Source organism: Eublepharis macularius, chromosome 1 (genome assembly GCF_028583425.1).
Source record: "Eublepharis macularius isolate TG4126 chromosome 1, MPM_Emac_v1.0, whole genome shotgun sequence".
Lineage (NCBI taxonomy): Eukaryota > Metazoa > Chordata > Lepidosauria > Squamata > Eublepharidae > Eublepharis > Eublepharis macularius.
Genome location: NC_072790.1, coordinates 23,699,487 through 23,717,125, shown reverse-complemented (window position 1 = coordinate 23,717,125; position 17,639 = coordinate 23,699,487). Strand labels below are relative to the sequence as shown.

The 17,639-nt window shown below is 42.9% G+C and overlaps 1 protein-coding gene across 1 annotated transcript; it reads right to left on the bottom strand.

Moving 5' to 3' along the window:
- Positions 1-775: 775 nt before the first annotated feature.
- LOC129323874 (cysteine-rich venom protein Cau1-like) lies at positions 776-16,346 on the bottom strand. Its single transcript, XM_054970655.1, has 6 exons — positions 16,287-16,346; positions 14,850-14,996; positions 8,961-9,089; positions 5,188-5,282; positions 2,299-2,387; positions 776-903 (listed from the first exon to the last, which is right to left on the bottom strand). Exons 1-6 carry the CDS (start codon positions 16,344-16,346, stop codon positions 776-778), a joined length of 648 nt encoding a protein of 215 aa, XP_054826630.1.
- Positions 16,347-17,639: the final 1,293 nt, after the last annotated feature.

Genomic DNA, 17,639 nt, shown 5'->3' with positions numbered 1-17,639 from the left:
AGGACACTCCAACCTCCCTGGTCAGCTGCAGATCCTCCTAATAGGACACCCTTCAAATCTTCTTCTAGAGTTGGCTGCTCTTTTCTGCCATTTCACCCAACCAGGAAGCATCCTAGAGCCCTTTCTCAGCAGCTGCAGCTGACTCCTGAGTTGCTCCCTTCATTCAGACAGGGCTTGACAATGTGATGCCCCCCCTCCCCCAGCTGCCAAACATGATTGCATCTCCACCTATTTGGGGTGCATCTTAACATTTGCTTCCCTGCCTTTTGCTGCCATTGGACACCAACGGGCATGACTGCAATAGCTTGCAATGGCAAGGGCACTTGGGATAGCATTCAGGGATTCTGCAGGGAGGCAGGAAAGGAGGCGAGCCACTGACTAATCAGGATTGAGGCACAAACTGTGGTGTGTTTTGAATGTCTGATAGAGTAATCAAGGTCTGTGCATCAAACTGAGGTTTAAACAAACCAGGATCCATTCTATACTCTCATACCACTTTACAAATAACCTTTGAAATGTGCTTTTTGACCCCAAAAAACAAAGGCTAAAAAGAACTATAGAAATTTCCTTTAATACTAAATCTCTATCCTGTTTGGTCTGTTAATAATAGAACGTTTTGGAGTTCTTTCATTCATAGGGTCACCATAGGTTGGAGGTGACTTGACGGCGGATAGCATACATCCTCTTCAGTTAGGAACAGTGATCCAAAGTTGGTCTTGTGGTGTGAAGTTCATTATGCATATTATATAATTATTATATAAGTTCATTATGCATGTTATATAATTTTGTTTTTGCATTTACAGGTGGCATTGCAAAGTCCATGCTTATTGGCCTTGCTACAGCCCATCAAAGCTTTCAGTTTGTCACAGTCATTGATAAGATCCACATACTTGCATGGGTTGGCTGAAAGATACCAAAACAAAACCAAGTTAAATGTGAAAGACCAAACACGCATTATTTTAAAAATTATTTATTTTTAAAAATATTAATTTCCCCTCAGATTGTTGCAACACAATATATTCCTAAAGCTACATTCCGTCACTACACACCAGTTCTTGAATATATTTCTGTTTTACTCCTAGTCAAGACTAGACATGGGCATGAACAGCAATACAAACAAAAAAAAGCCACGAACAGCCCAATCTGCTGTTCGCAAACAAGCTTTTCGTGAGGCCCCATTCTAAACAAACAGGTGGTTGTTGCAAGCCTCGTTTGTTGCTGTTCATTGCTGTTCGTCAAGCCAGACAATCTGGCACCTGCAATCAATTCCCTTGGCAACTTAGTCAGGGATTGTTTGTCTGAACTCCTGCTGTTGCCCTGGAAACCCCATTCTAAGCCCAATTTAGGGTGATAGGCAGGTCTTCCTTTCCAGTGTGGAGCTCCAAATTTGTTACAAGGGAACAAAGGCTAGGGGGGAGGGGGGGCTCCCAGCTCTGGCTTTGGAGAGGAAGAGACTGCTGCTGTTGGCATTTTGACAGAGAGAGTGCATTGGAGCTTGAATTTTCTTTGTGTGTGGTGGGATAGGGATCTACCTCTTCAAGTTCCAGGGCTGCTGCCAGGCTCTGGGGCCAAGCTATTATTTATTATTGGTACCTTTCCTAGTGCCTGCTCAGGTCAGGTTTCTGGGAGTGGTGCAGTAGGGATCTTGACTTGAATGATGGCTGGAGGAGAGCCTGCTGGCCCCCACAAACAGCCAACCACGAACATGTTCGTGAACAGGGCCATGTTTGTGGTTGTTCGTGAGTCCCTGTTCATGGATGGCAACGAACAACAAACATCATGTTTAGGTTTTTTTCTGTTCATGCCCACCTCTAGTCAAGACTACACATCAATTCTTGAATATGTATTTACCTCAATCTGTTTTACTCCAAGTCCCATTATTGACTTAAAGTAGTATTTTCCTCAGAGGCATAAATGGTATGGCCTCATAGCTGCCAACCTGAAGCTGGCATGCTTTGTGGGATGGGACTTCTTGAGAGAACGCTTGCTACAGTCATGTCTTCCCTGATTATTGAGATCAAGAGGTTGTACATAGGATTCTGGATAATGAGAAGTTCATTATGAAGAGGTTCAGAATATATCCACCTTTTATGGTAGAGTTTATTTCAGAGAGAAATGACTACAGCATAATATCTTGACATAGATTCAGTTGAAACTCCATAACAGAGAGTATGGATAACTCTTTCTTGAGAACTTACTTTGCAAGAGATTCTGAATTGACTCGCAAAGTCTATTAGATAGCTGAAGAGAGGCTTAGCATTATGCAGAAGAGTTGATTATCAATAGTAAGTAACTTACTGCAGAGTTTATCCTCACAGTACTTTGGACAATCTCCACACGGTGGGCCTTCATTGTAGGGTGTTCCTATTCGGCCTGCTATGTTTCCTCTGAAAGCGCAGGGCAATACAGTATATTTTATTATCCAGTTACATAAAAGATAGCATTGCCTAAACTTGAATTACTTTAAAATCTTGTTTTAAAACATAACTCATAATGTGTAGCAAAGTATTTTTATGCATATTTGTTGGGGTGTGAGCTGAGCACCCACAACTAGCAGCATCTACAGACCAAGGGAGGGAGCCACTATCAGGTTTTCTGCCCTCTCCTCTCCAGAAACCATCAGGGAACCATCCTGCACCATTAACATGGCAAAAGAAATGTCAGAAAAGATTCATCGCAGTACAATTACACTTCAAAATAGACCACATGGTATGAATCTCTGAGGAAATGCCTAGCATGGGATAAGATTGTCAAGTCTATGTTGGAGCCTGGGCAGGGCTGGGTTTGTGGACAGAATGTATCTCAGCAGGGTTTAATGCCAGACTCTACCCCCCCCCCCCAAAGCAACCATTTGCTCCAGGGGAACTGATATCTGTAGTCTGGGGATCTTTTGTAATTCCAGAAGAACTCCAGGCCCCACATAGAGGCTGGCAGGGCTTCTTTTTAGGGGGAAAGTGGGGGAATGGAGTCCCGGAATCTCTTGAAAATGGTCACATGGCTGGTGGCCCCGCCCCCTGATCTCCAGACAGAGGGGGGTTTAGATTGCCCTCTGCGCCGCTCGATGCAGAGGGCAATCTAAACCTCCCTCTGTCTGGAGATCAGGGGGCGGGGCCACCAGCCATGTGACCATTTTCTCTGAGGGCAACCCACTGAGTTCCACCACCTCTTTGCCCAGAAAAAAAGCCCTGGAGGCTGGCAACCCTAGAAGGGGGTTATAATAGTTACATCTCAAGTCACACAAAAAAGAAATTGTGAAGGAAAGTTTTAAAAAGCAGATAAGGAAAAATGAGGGGAAAGACAATAAAAGTGACAGACTAAAATTACAATAGAAAACTTCATCCTTCATTTTCAACAAGAAATCAAACAATTTTGCTTTTGCTTCCCACAGGAATCCAATCAACAATTTTGTTATGAATCAAGCAGAAAACCTTTAGAATATCTTTGGCCCTTACTTATGTAAAACCTTTATGTGTTTTGGACACCTGCATGAGGCAGCTCACACACACAAAAAGTAATCATTAAAATTAATATCCATTAAAAACCAGCCAATAAAATTGAAAAGTATAAACCATTTGGCAGACTAACTCTGCTAACACTGGGTTGGGAAATTCCTGAAGATTTGGGGGTAGAGCCTCAGGTGGGTGAAGTCTCAGGAGGAGAGAGAACTCTGCAAGAGTGTGATGCCACAGGGTCCCCCTCCAAAGCTGCCATTTTCTCCGTGGGAATTGATCTGGGTAGACTGGAGATCAGTTGTAATTCCAGAAGAACTCCAGACCCCTCCTGGAGGTTGGCAGGGCTAGTCTAGAAACCAAGTGTAAGAACAGTTTAAAAGATCAAACCAGGGCTTTCTTTCTGGGAAAAGAGGGGGTGGAACTCAGTGGGCTGCCCTCGGAGAAAATGGTCACATGGCTGGTGGCCCCGCCCCCTGATCTCCAGACAGAGGGGAGTTGAGATTGCCTCCGGGCAATCTAAACTCCCCTCTGTCTGGAGATCAGGGGGCGGGGCCACCAGCCATGTGACCATTTTCATGAAGTTCTGGAACTCCATTCCACCGCGTTCCTGCTGAAAAAAATCCCTGAATCAAACCCATAGTTGAAAGCCTGAATGAAAAAGGAATGCATCCCTTATTCTACTGCTTCATTCTGTGTAAAGTGTAGAATGGCCCTTGGTGTGTGCAGGGGTCATTTCATAGAAAAAGAGCTGGAGGAACTCATTAACATAACTCATTAGCATATGCCACACCCCTTGGCATCACTGGTTGTTTTGGACCCAATCCTGGCCATTCAGGGCTGAAATTGGGCCCAAAATGGCAAAAAGGGGCTGAAAATGGCTGAAAAGGGGCCTAAAATGGTCAGGATTGGGCCACTGCTGAGCAGGAGAGTGATCAACCACCTGTCAGAGGCCCGATCCGAGCTGTTTCGGTCCCAATCTAGTCATGCCTTAGTAATATAGGAATGGCAGCTGAACATCTGTTTGTTTTTTCATTTGTGGCAACAGGTTTCCCAGTATCTTTGTCTGCACTGAAACAATATTTATCAATGAGATTTCCCCAATGATCCTTTGTAAAAGAATGTCTAACAAGCAGGGCTTTTCTTCAGCGGAAACGCGGGGGAACAGAGTTCCGGAACCTCTTGAAAAGGGTCACATGGCTGGCGGCCCCGCCCCCTGATCTCCAGACAGAGGGGAGTTTAGACTGCCCTCCACGCTGCTTAGTGGCACGTAGGGCAGTCTAAACTCCCCTCTGCCTGGAGATCAGGGAGTGGGGCCACCAGCCATGTGACCATTTTCTCCAAGGGCAACCCACTGAGTTCTACCACCTCTTTTCCCAGAAAAAAGCCCTGCTAACAAGAATGCTTATAATTAGCTTTCCCGCAATGCTGGGCTGGATTAAATGGTTTTAATGTTATTGTATTTTTATTAGAATATTATTGGAAGCCACCCTGAGCTTCCAGGCTATAAGTCAAATAAATAAACAAATTCTACACATAAAGTGGAAAAAATCATGGAATCACTTCTGTATTGCAAATCAGAGCTCAGTAGATGATTACCCGTACGCAACCTGCTGTCTTCCCTACTGCAGCAGCAACATAATTTCAAGATTTATGGCAGGATTTTTCTTGGGTAGGCAATGACATAACCTTTGTGAAGTAGAAGAATGTGTGTATTTTTTTCAAAAATTATACTTACGCAGGGCAATACTGACAGATATACATGAAAGGATATTGACTGTCTGGGCAATAAGAAATTCCGCATCCAAGCATGTATGAATTATACCAAATAGCCTATGAATATAAGAAAGAAAACCACACATTAAATTTGGGGCAGATTTTGTTGCAGAATAAAAGTATTGATTTGAACAGAAATTCTTATAATTCTTATAATTATAGCATCATAGAAAGGGAAGTAGGATTCTCCATAACCCATACAATGAATATGAAAAGGATCTTGTGTCAGATCCTTTTCATATATTACACAGAGGTGATTCTGATTTCCTGGCGAGTGTACCTTTACGCTTCTTGTGGCTGTCACATTCTCAGATTTTGTGGCTTTAGGTATTTGCTGAAACATCTCATGTATAAAGTGACTTTCAAGCTGAATGAAGCAACTTACTGCTATCACTAGTGACTTGATTTTACTGCAGGAGATCCAGGTCCAATAAGCACCTTAAACAACAACTAGATGTCCAAGGCTTGAGCTTTCAAGAGTAAAAGTTCCATGGAAATGTAATATTAGCTGAGACTTGGTAGGAAAACAACAAAAAAATGTTTATTGCTCAACTAATGCCCAATTTCTGTTAGTTTTAATTTCTAATTAGAAGATTGTTAATATTGACTAGACCATATTTCAAGCAACTTCTGGTCCAATCAATCTCAGTGCAGAAAGACAGAGATTGAAGAAATGGAAAAAATCTTGAATGGCATCGTGGAGAACGCAAAGTAGGTGCCTTGTTGGTTGTTGTGGGTTTTCCGGGCTGTATTGCCGTGGTCTTGGCATTGTAGTTCCTGACGTTTCGCCATCAGCTGTGGCTGGCATCTTCAGAGGTGTAGCACCAAAAGACAGAGATCTCTCAGTGTCTCAATGTCTCTCACTGAGAGGTCTCTGTCTTTTGGTGCTACACCTCTGAAGATGCCAGCCACAGCTGCTGGCGAAACGTCAGGAACTACAATGCCAAGACCACGGCAATACAGCCCGGAAAACCCACAACGACCATCGTTCTCCGGCCGTGAAAGCCTTCGACAATACAAGGTGCCTTGTGTTTTCTTCCTGCTCCCCATGTTTAAATATAAAACCATCTGGATAGAAGAGATGGAAGTTCCATTTCAGCTGGAATCCAGACCAGAACTAGGTTTATCAAGTTGTTCATTGACCCTGCCAGCTCTCCCCAATTCTTGTCTGCTCTCACAGGAGAAAATTGAGGGATGACTTAATAAACATGGCAACATCACTTCTGGTCACTGTGGTTGCAACACTCTAGGTATTTCCCTCATCAATTCCCTCAACTGAGGGAATTCCTAGACTGTCACAGCAGGAGGGAGGGTGGTGGTGACGTAACTTCCAGGTGATCACCCAGAAATGACATTAATATTAAAAGTAAACAAGACAGTAAAAACAACCCATGGGCATAAAACCAGCACAAATCAATCACTGAGCTGACTAAATATATCCCTAAAATAATCCTTTTTGGAAGCAGTCCACAAGACAACTGAAAAGGTAAAACTTCTTTGTTAAAAGCCTGAATAAAAAGGGATGTTTTAGCCTGGTGCCTAAAAGGGGAAGATGAGTGTCAAGAGGAAGGGCATTCCAAAGGTAAGAGGCCACCACTGAAAATGCCCTGTCTCTGGTTGTCAGCTACCTCACTTCTGAGGGCAGGGTCACTGAGAGAAGGCTCTCAGAATAGGATCTTAACTGGGGGGGGGGGTGGACAATTGGAGTGGAGGCAGTCCTTCAAGTATCATGGCCCCAATCCATTTAGAACCATTAAGAACCAACACTTTGAATCATACCAAGAAAAAGATAAGCAATTTTCAGCATGGAGGTACATAGGGGAAGAGGTGGTCCTACAGATATGATGTATTTAAACCGTGAAGGGCTTTGTATATTATAGCAAATACCTTAAATTGTGTTAGAGATTTATGGTATTTTATATATTTTAGTTTAGTAACTTAGCAGAGTAACATAGCAGAGTAATTTAGTCAGAAGCGTTTTAAACCCTCACAAACGTGCCTTAATTAATCCTCAGACAAAATTCATAGAAAGATAGAACTTACAGTTTATTGTAGCAGATTTCTCCATAGCAATATCTTCTGGTAATATCAAGGGAAAGAACCTATCTATAGAGTTACATTCACTAAGCTAATACCACGGCCTGAAAATATAGGCAGCGAGGCTGGAAGAGGGTTTGTGGACAAAGAGAAGGGCTCCATGAGGAGCATGGTGGCTTTACATCTTTCTCTTAGAAGAGCATGAGGGAAGGTGTGAAATCTCCCAAGAAGCACAGAGGCAAGAGAGGAGGAGTCAGTAGGCGTTCCCACCTTAGACAAGAGAGTGGCAGATTGCTAGACTTATACATTACATTCAAAGAGACATGCAGCGCCCCCCAGTGTCCAAAGGCAGGCTGAGTCGCCTATTCCAACAAATTGAACCAGTAATGATGGCCAGTAGAGGGATTGCAAAATCATAGAATCATAGGGTTGGAAGGGACCTGCAGGGTCATCTAGTCCAACCCCTGCACAATGCAGGAAATTCACAACTACCTCCCCTTCCTCCACCACCAGTGACCCCTGCTCCATGCCTAGAAGATGGCAAAACACCCTCAGGATCCCTAGCCAAACTGGCCTGGCAAAAATTGCCACCTGACCCCAAAGTGGCGATCGGCATTACCCTGGGCATATAAGAAGGGGCCGTGAGAACTAAGCACTGATGTAACCCTTCCTGCCCTCCCTTCCATGATCTGCCCAGGTTCGCAGAATCAGCATTGCCGTCAGATGGCAAATGGGAGTAATAAGCATGTTCCATCTAGCTCCCAATAATAACTGAGTTACTGTACTGGCTGGAATCTCCAAACTGACTTTACGGAAAGGCCCGTCTGATGAGGTTAGGGAGGCTCCCACCCTCCTGGCCTTCTGCAAACTGTACAAAATTTAATTATTCAGGAGTTCTTTTTTACACAGGTAATAGGGCTGTACTGTAATGAAATGGTTCAGAAGGATGCTTTGATAGAGGGGTTAGGAACTGTGGACTATACTACTATGTTTTGTCTGGTGTTATAATTTGCCTTGAGTCTCAGTGAGAAAGGTGGGCTATAAATAAAGTAAGGAAGGAAAGAACTATCCAGCCCCCAACAATAATGTGACTGCTATATTTTGGACCTGCTGAAACTTCCAGACAGTTTTCAAAGGTAGCCCCACACAGGACATATTACAATAGTCTAACCTGAATATGTTCAGAGCATGGATCACAGTGACCAGATCACTGTTTAAGGAACAACTGTAGGGGGCATATCAACCAAAGCTGACAAAAAGCACTACGTGCCATGGAGAAGGCCTGCCCTTCCAACCGTAGGCCAAGATCCAGCAGCCTCCACAAATGATGAAACTGTTTCTTCATAGGGAGTGGAATCCCCTTTGGGGCAGGTTGACCCCACAGTCCTCAAACAGCGTTTTTCATTGATCAACAACACCTCACTCAGTATCAACCAGATCAACCAGTATCAACCTCATCTATCCTATTAACTTCATCAGGCCCCAAGAATTCCACAGACCTACCTGGCTTAACTGTTACAAAGAAATGGAGCTGGCTGTCATCCACATATTAGTGAGACCTCAATCCAATTCCCCCCACCCCCGCATGACATTTCCCAATTTAAAAACGGATAAAAATAGATAGGTAAACAGATGATAGACAGATATTACCTCTGTTTCATATTACTTTCTCAATCCTGATTGTGTTTATGTTCATACCTGTGTGTAGCTATAAATGCTTTTAGAGGGATCAATACGCCCGACACCGTACTGGAAATTGTCTTTTTTCGTATTCCAGTAGTCGACTACTTCTGGCCAGGAACTGACAAAATTAGATCGATAAATAGTCTGACCACACAAAACATCTACAAAAGAATTATAGTTGTTACTAAGAATTCATACTTAAAATCATACTCAGATTCATTGGCTGTTAATTCATCCAAGCATTTGCATCAATGTGGACTACCAAGAGTGGGGGAGACAAACCCGGATAGTAGATAGCACTGAATACAAAAAGATCCTAGCAATCTTTTTGTATTCAGATCCAGAGGTAGGATCTGTCCGTGGATAACCTTACAGTAAAAGACATGATCTAGGAGTGTTTGTGACCGGGAGAACTTTGCCCTTCCATGTTCATTGTGCCTAAGAAGAAGTGTTTTCAACACGAAACGGGAACTGGAAAATCTATGCACGTATCTGCCCGTCGGCACACTCATCTTCTACCCTTGTGTGGACTGTGGTCTACTTACCTGGTACTTACCTGGTACCCTGGCACAGCTTTCTCCTACCTCCGGATCTCCCATTGTGGATTATTTATGGATTTTGTATACGGACTTTGATGAACTGAAATTGCATTCATATTTATATTCATTTATTGCTATTGTACACTGTTTACACTGTTTGCACCTGCACTTTGCACTTATATTTAATAATAAGATTTGGTTAACTTGTGGATTCCCGGCTTTTTGTATTCAATGTGGACTACAACAGATATCCAATTTTTTTTTTACTTTATTAATACACCGCCTTTCTCCTCAATGGGGACCCAAAGCAGCATAAATTCTGTTCTCCTCCATTTTTTTCCTCACAAAAAACCCCTGTGGGGAGGTTAGGCTGAGAGAGCGCAACTGGCCCAAGGTCACTCAGCAAACTTCCATGGCAGAGTGGGGAATCGAACCTGGATCATGCGGGTCTTATTCCATTATTCTACCCACTACACTACACTGGCAAAGTATGTTTAAGTATACAGTTAATTAAGGTTATGTACTGTTAAGAAAATAAAATTCATTTTTTAAAAAATCAAATGCAAAAACGATTGACAAATACTTAAGTACATGTTGTTTACCCCAAAACCTTTGTGCTTATCCCTTCTAAAATGTTTGTGACTTTAAATTTTCCTTCCCCCCCCCTCCACAGCCCAAATTGTTGCCTGAAATGCTGCTCCTCGGGGACAAGGGAAGCTCAGGAACAGCAGGGGGGCAGGTGGAATCAGTGAAAACTGTTTCCCCTTCTTTCCATCTGTGGAAAAGTAAGGATTAAAGATGGGCACAAACTGGGAAAATACCGAACCGTGTGGTTTGTGGTTCATTGCGTTTCACGAACCATGAACTTTCACACTCTTGCCCTGGTTCGCAAACCAGTTCGTGACAACGTCACTTCTGAAGCAGCAGAAGGTCTGCAGAAAGCCTATCCCCATTGGCTAGGAAACTGATTGATTGGTGCTGGGCTGTCTGCAGTGACAAATCGAAAAATGAACCAAACTAACCAGCCTAAAGTTCGTGGCAGTTCGTCAGAAATAGGCTCTGACAAACTGCCAGCTCATGAACCACAAACCAGTCCAGTTTGTGATGAACTTTGGTTTGTATTTTGGTTCATGTCCATCTCTAGTAAGGATCCAGTAAGGATCCAGCTCTAGTAAGGACAGTGGAAAACTCTTACTAAGAGCAAACCAAAGGTAACCCACAAGTGCAAATAACAATCAATAATAGAGGTGGGCACGGACCGTGAAAAACCCACGGACCACGAGCCTGTGGTCCGTTGATTTTCATGGATCACGGACCACAAACTTTTCACGGTGAGGAAGATCCCCCTCACCCCACCACACAGACACCTTCCCAGCTGAGGGAATTAATTCTTTCTCCTTGCTTGCATAGAGAAGAATGGGAGCTCTCTGGTTGGCAGGCAGAGCTGCCTATCAAAGTTTTGAGGGCTAAGATTGGCTGCAGAATGTCCACCCCTCCATTGCCTATGGAATCCATTCTTGCTTCTTGCTCCATAGAGTAGAATGAGAGCTCTCTGCTCTGCAGGCAGAACTGCCTATCAAGTTTTTAAGGGCTGCAAAAGGGCTGCAGACATTCCCTCTATTGCCTAGGGAATTGATAGACCGGCGCCAGGATGTCTGGACTCACGTATCACGGACCAACAGACATGCCCAAACTGACCAAAATTCATGAAAAAGGTTAGTCCCACGAACCATGAACTGGGTAGGACTGTGCCTAATTTAGGTCCATTTCCCGGACCATGCCCACCTCTAACCGAACATTTTTAAAAAATGACAAATAGCCTTCAGAAAATGCTAGTTTGAGCACAAGAGAGGGGTTGAAAAAGAATACTTGACCCATTCCTCTGGGGTCATTATCCAGTCAAATTCAGGACTCCCAAGTTGCCTCCCTCCTCCACTGCCACTGGGGAAATATGTGAATGTCAAGGATGTCCATTTAGAATGAAACTAATAAAAATCCATCCTGAACATGTTCAGCTTCTTAACCTCAGTAGGTTGGCTAATCTTGGCAGAAACCAATTCTGCCAAGGATTGCACTTCTAGTCATGGACATCCAACATGACTTATGGTTTTGAGAGAAACACGTATTTCAAAACACATAACATAAAGGCAGGGGTCATTTCGTAGAAAAAGAGCTGCAGGAACTCATTAGCATAACTCATTAGCATAACTCATTAGCATATGCCATGCCCCTTACCATCACCGGAAGTGTGTCACTAGCAAAATTGATTTGATCAGGCCCAAAGTGCCCAGGATTTGGTTGCTGCCAGACAAGGGAGTGTTCCCACACCTGGCAGTGGCCCGATCAGGGCCATTTTGGCCCCAATCCAGGCCAAAACGGGCCCAAAATGGCCCCCAATCCCAGCCATTTCGGCCCTCATCCTGGTGGAAATGGGCCCAAATGGGCCCAAAATGGCCATTTGGGGCCCTTTTGGGCCCGGATCGGGGCCGAAACGGCCAGGATCGGGTTGGTGCCAGGTAGTGGAGGGTTCCCCTGCCTAAAATGGCCAAAAGTCAGGTGGGCAGGGCCACCTGACAGTGACCTTTTGGGGGAACTGCTGGAACTGCGTTCTGGCATGTTCCCCCTCCAAATGAGCCCTGCGTAAAGGTATCAAAGACTTAGGAGTGGCTCTCTGTTGAATGTACACTTGGTGATAAACCTGAGGGGATGGCAGGAGAGGTGCAATTTATCATTTCACTTCACTTACCATCAAAAGTTCGGAGCTGTATAGGACTGCTCCTTGGCACACATTGGTCAGCCCATTTTTTAGCACTTTCTCCCACTGTTTCGTTCCATATCTCATTAAAACAAAGAAATGAAGAAACAAGCATCACATTTGAGTTATTTTAAGACTCCTTTGTTGTGCACGAGTCAAATGTCCATTCTTTAATTTCATACCGGTTCCTACTAGATAACTTTGAATATGTGCTTATGCCTTTCTTTGAAATCAATGAATCTTAAAATGGTTAGCTCTGACTGTTTCATGACCACAGTCCGGTTGGAAGCCAGGGAACCAAAAATCTATTCTCATCAATGTTTGTACCCTATTGACAGATTCATTGCCTTTCACAAGAGAGCAGGATGTCAGGATAGCTAGTGGATCAGCTAGCTGTCAGCTATTCTGCTTGCTTAAATTTGAGGATAGCCTCAGCTGTTTCAAAACTAAAGATTTCACTGTATGTTACTTAAAGCAGCTACAATGAAAGGTTGGGATGCAGTCTATGGACCAGCAAGCTTTACAAGGCTTCTTCTTCTATTAGACAAATGCATAGTTATATAACACTTCCAAAACTCCATCAGCAAATCCCTGCCAGTTTGGTGCAGTGGTTAAGAGCGGCAGGACTCTAATCTGGAGAGCCAGGTTTGATTCCCCACTCCTCCGCATGAAGCCAGCTGGGTGACCTTGCATCAGTCACATCTCTTTCAGAGCTCACTCAGCCCCACCTACCTCACAGGATGGTTGTTGTTGTGGGGATCATAATAACACACTTTGTAAACCGTTCTAAGTGTGCATTGTTGTCCTGAAGCGATATATAAATCAAACGTTATTATTATGTTATTATTAATTGCAGCATGCTGCAGGGGCCTCTGGGCCTACATGAATACATGAAACTGCCTTATGCTAGCCCTGTGCACATGTTACACATGTATATCTTGCAAGTACCTGCAGGAGACTGGAGGGCTGAGGGCTGAGGTCATGAGGGAGGCTGTCAGCAATGGTGTGACATCACTTCTGGTAAAACCATGGAAGTGACATCATGCCTCTCTAGGATTCTCTGGGTGTTAGCATAGAGTTTCTGGTGATTCCTAAAGAGGTCTGGTGACACAGGTTTTTCACAGGTGACATCATACCAGCTGCCTGACAGCCTTTTTAAAAATTATTTTTCTCCTGCCGCTACTCCAAGCAGCAGTGGGAAATGGGAACCAGGGGCGAGGAGGATCCCCCACTCCTGTCAATGGCCTAGCAACTCGGCCATATGTACAACGGCGTGTAAGAAAGATCCAAGCATGTACACTTTACAAATGAAACTTCAATACCTAGATAAATATGGGAATTAAATCACATGTTGAGCTGTACATGTATTGAACCTAAAATGAAAATTATTCAATGTGTGTATAAAGAGAAATTAAGTGCACACTTTACACAACTGATTGGCGTCCTTAAGGATGAGACTAGTTAATTTGCAATGTGTTGTGCTAAGGGATTTTGTGGTGGCAGCATTTAAGAAATCATGGGCAGCGATTATCTTAGCCACCAACTTGTCACAGAGGCCTGGTCTCTGGATGTTCTTTTGAGCTTTTCTCTTCCTACTCTGCATTGGCAAAGAGCAAACCAGGCCATAGAGAGAGGACGTTGTCAACCATCGTTAAAGGACCTGTTTCCATGTTAAGTGAATATCTGTGACAGCTCATCTTAGTAAAAGAAAATCAACAATATCAGGAATTATCTATATCTAGGGCTTTTTTTCAACTGGAACGGGGTGGAATGGAGTTCCAGAACCTCTTGAAAATGGTCACGTGGCTGGTGGCCCCGCCCCCTGATCTCCAGACAGAAGGGAGTTTAGATTGCCCTCCGCGCCACTCAGCAGCGTGGAGGGCAATCTAAATAATAATAATAACATATAGATGCCATAATATGTCATAATAACATATAGATATAGATATAGATATAGATATAGATATAGATATAGATATAGATATAGATATAGATATAGATATAGATATAGATATAGATATAGATATAGATATAGATATAGATATAGATATAGATATAGATATAGATATAACATAAATAATATAGACATAACATAATAACATATGCACGGAGGGCAATCTCAACTCCCCTCTGTCTGGAGATCAGGGGGCGGGGCCACCAGCCATGTGACCATTTTCTCCGAGGGCAACCCACTGAGTTCCACCACCTCTTTTTCCAGAAAAAAAATCTATATCTATATCTATATCTATATCTATATCTATATCTATATCTATATCTATATCTATATCTATATCTATATCTATATCTATATCTATATCTATGTGTTATTATGGCACTGTGCCAGTATAACATCCCTCTAAAAGTCAAAAGAGCATAAAATAAATAAAACAGATTATTACAAAAGATAAAAACTAACTAAAAATTATACAATAAACTATGTATAGATAAAAGAGTAGGTAATACATATAAAAGTGTTACAATACCTAAAGGAGAAACTTGGAACCTCATCCATTAGCAAACGGGAGAACATTTCTGGTTGTGTAGCAAGTGGCACAAAATTTGGCTACCTGAGCAGTAATTCAGGAATTGAATCTGTATATTGTCTCTTACCATTTTCAGCATGTTTCTGGCAGTCGGCTCCACTTCTCTCCTCAAGTCATTGTGTTTGTCCAGAATTTGCTGCTGAATCTCTGGGGAGATACCACTCCCTGTTAATAAATCAGATTCATCTTCCTCTTCATTCTCTTCATTCTCCTCCTAACAATTATAAAAATATATTTTTGATTTCTTTGGAAAAAAACCCAGTTTCTTCTTATAATGAGCCTAATGTATTAAAACCAAAACAGTAAAGAGTCCAGTAGCACCTTTAAGACAAACCAACTTTATTGTAGCACAAGCTTTCGAGAACCACAGCTCTCTTCGTCAGATGCATGGAGGGTATGAAGAAACTGGGCAGAGTGAGGGGAGGGGGGAGTAGAAGCATATCAGTTGCAGAAGTCATGAAAGAGGTGGAGTGCACAATTCTGCTTTTGAAATGGATTGGAATTCATATGTAAATTTGACTCAACCAGACTTGGATTGAATAGAGACTCTGGATGGTTATCTCATTATCAGAAGTAACTGCCTTTCAGGCATTCCATTCAGAGGGGAGGAGTCACACCCAGCCTGAATTGTGCATTTCACCTCTTTCATGACTTTTCATTATTATTATGTGGCCATGAAGGTGCCTCTGTATCTGTAAACCATACAATGTGCTGGGGATCTGGGGCAGATCTTCAAGGATTTGATATGGAAAGGGTTTCTGCAAAGTATGCAAAACAGAATTATCTAGGAGGGCTTTCTACGCAGATAATAGGGCTGTCCTAAGAAATAGCTTAGAGAGCTGCTTTGGTAGGGAGGGGCACAGATGATACGCTACGCTATTGGGTACTGTCTGCTGATGTGGTTATGCACCATTAGGGAGTTTCCACACTGCTTAACATGCCATGTGAATTAGTTATGCGTTGTTTCAGGAGATTTCATCTCTGTGCTCAACTTTATTCTTGTTTTCAGATTTCCTGCTACCATGTGCTGTTGTATCTGTTCAATGAATATCCTAGCTGCTGTTCATTATGGTACTTGCTCAGTGAATGTCCTAGCCATTGCTTATATTGTATCTGTCTTGAACTGTGTAATCTGCCTTGGATCTCAGTGAGAAAGGTGGACTCTAAATGAATAAATATAAAAATATAAATATAAATAAATAAAAAAATATAAATATAAAAATAATAATAAATCAGAAAAACAGTCAGGCTAGCCTTTCCCACTCTGTGATTATAGCTCTGGAAGTTTCACAGGTCTTCCTTTATATCATGTTTTCCATCCTTCCCTCTTATAAAGGTGTGGCCCTTTGACATTTGATGTGAAAAACTGTTAAGAGTAAGGATCAGGAGTACTCGGGGGAAACTATTTCCAGAAATTGTGAGGTTCCAAGTAATTGTATGTTACTGATGAAGTCTTTGTCACAATGCAATAATAGATCTGATTCATACAGTATTTGGTTCATACCTGCTCCAGAGATTGGTCCAGAACAGCAGCCAAGAGAAGAACTATAGTCAGAAGAATCATTTCTAGTAGGAAAAACCACAAGCCAATAGGATTAGGGTCGTCTCGTCACTTCTGTTAGAAGAGGACAATTAAGCGCTGTCCCTTTCCTAGTGTTTCAGAGGTGGACAAACCAAAGAGTTAGAAAGATAGAGAGGTCAGGGCACTCTGTCTACTGTTTACTGTTAACTGCTCTGACCAAGCTTTGATATGTAGATTGCTATTCTCAGGATTTCCTCCTCCTGACTTCCTCCCTCTCACTTCTTCTCTTCCTGGCCTTGTTCCAGGCAACACCTCCTCCCTCCATCTTGGAAGCATGGATGCAGGATTTGCCATGGCATTCATTCCCATCCTTAGAATAGATAGGTAGTTAGGAGGCTCTGTCTATCATTGTTTCCTATCAGAGTATGGAGTTCCTACAATAAACAACTCTTATTTCTTTTCTAAATATAAACCAAGTGTATGCTTTGTTATTTTTTATCCTGCACACACACCAGCCAGCAGAACCAGCTCACAACCACCTATAACCATGTTTTCTCTGCTAAACGATAGACTCAACTAACAGCCCAAACATGGAATCCTTTATTTAGGTTTCTGGGGCCAACATACGATTTATTTATCAACTTCCTTAAGGCATTTGAGTACTAAGATTCACACGTTTCCCTCCTCCTCCTCCCGATGTGTTTTTTTCACTCGCTTTGTGGTGGCGATCATGATGTTGTGATGAACGGTTCTCGTGTTTGGTTTATGAGCCAAGATGAAATGGGCAGAACAGAGTTTGCCAAACTGAAGTGAGTTAGCTGTCTAAGCATACTTGAACCCAGGGCTTTTTTTCTGGGGAAAGAGGTGGTGGAACCCAGTGGGTTGCCCTTGGAGAAAATGATCACATGGCTGGTGGCCCCGCCCCCTGATCTCCAGACAGAGGGGAGTTGAGATTGCCCTCGGAGGGCAATCTCAACTCCCCTCTATCTGGAGATCAGGGGGCGGGGCCACCAGCCATGTGACCATTTTCAAGAGGTTCCGGAACTCCGTTCCACCGCGTTCCTGCTGAAAAAAAGCCCCACTTTGCACCCATTCACAAGAACATCACAGGTACAAAAGCATGTACAGCTGGCCTGAATGATCTCTCACTGTCCTCAGGAAGGCTATTTAAGGATAAACTTGAAGCAAACTAGGAGAGTGAGCCAAGAAAAAAATCCATTATAATTTTCGATCTGGGATTCAGGGGAGGCAGGATTTTTACTACAGTTGCTGATTTTCGAGTAGGACTGTCTGGTTCAGTGTGTATATGAGCTGTACTGACTCCATTTTCTAATG

What these genes read in the sequence shown, in the direction of transcription:
- LOC129323874 (XM_054970655.1), bottom strand. Translation starts at nt 16,346, where the DNA reads ATGATTCTTCTGACTATAGTTCTTCTCTTGGCTGCTGTTCTGGACCAA. An exon ending in TGGACCAATCTCTGGAGCAG is followed by an intron (nt 14,997 to 16,286) that starts GTATGAACCAAA and finishes TATAATTGTTAG; the next exon opens with GAGGAGAATGAAGAGAATGA. An exon ending in ATCTGTCAGTATTGCCCTGC is followed by an intron (nt 2,388 to 5,187) that starts GTAAGTATAATT and finishes CTGCGCTTTCAG; the next exon opens with AGGAAACATAGCAGGCCGAA.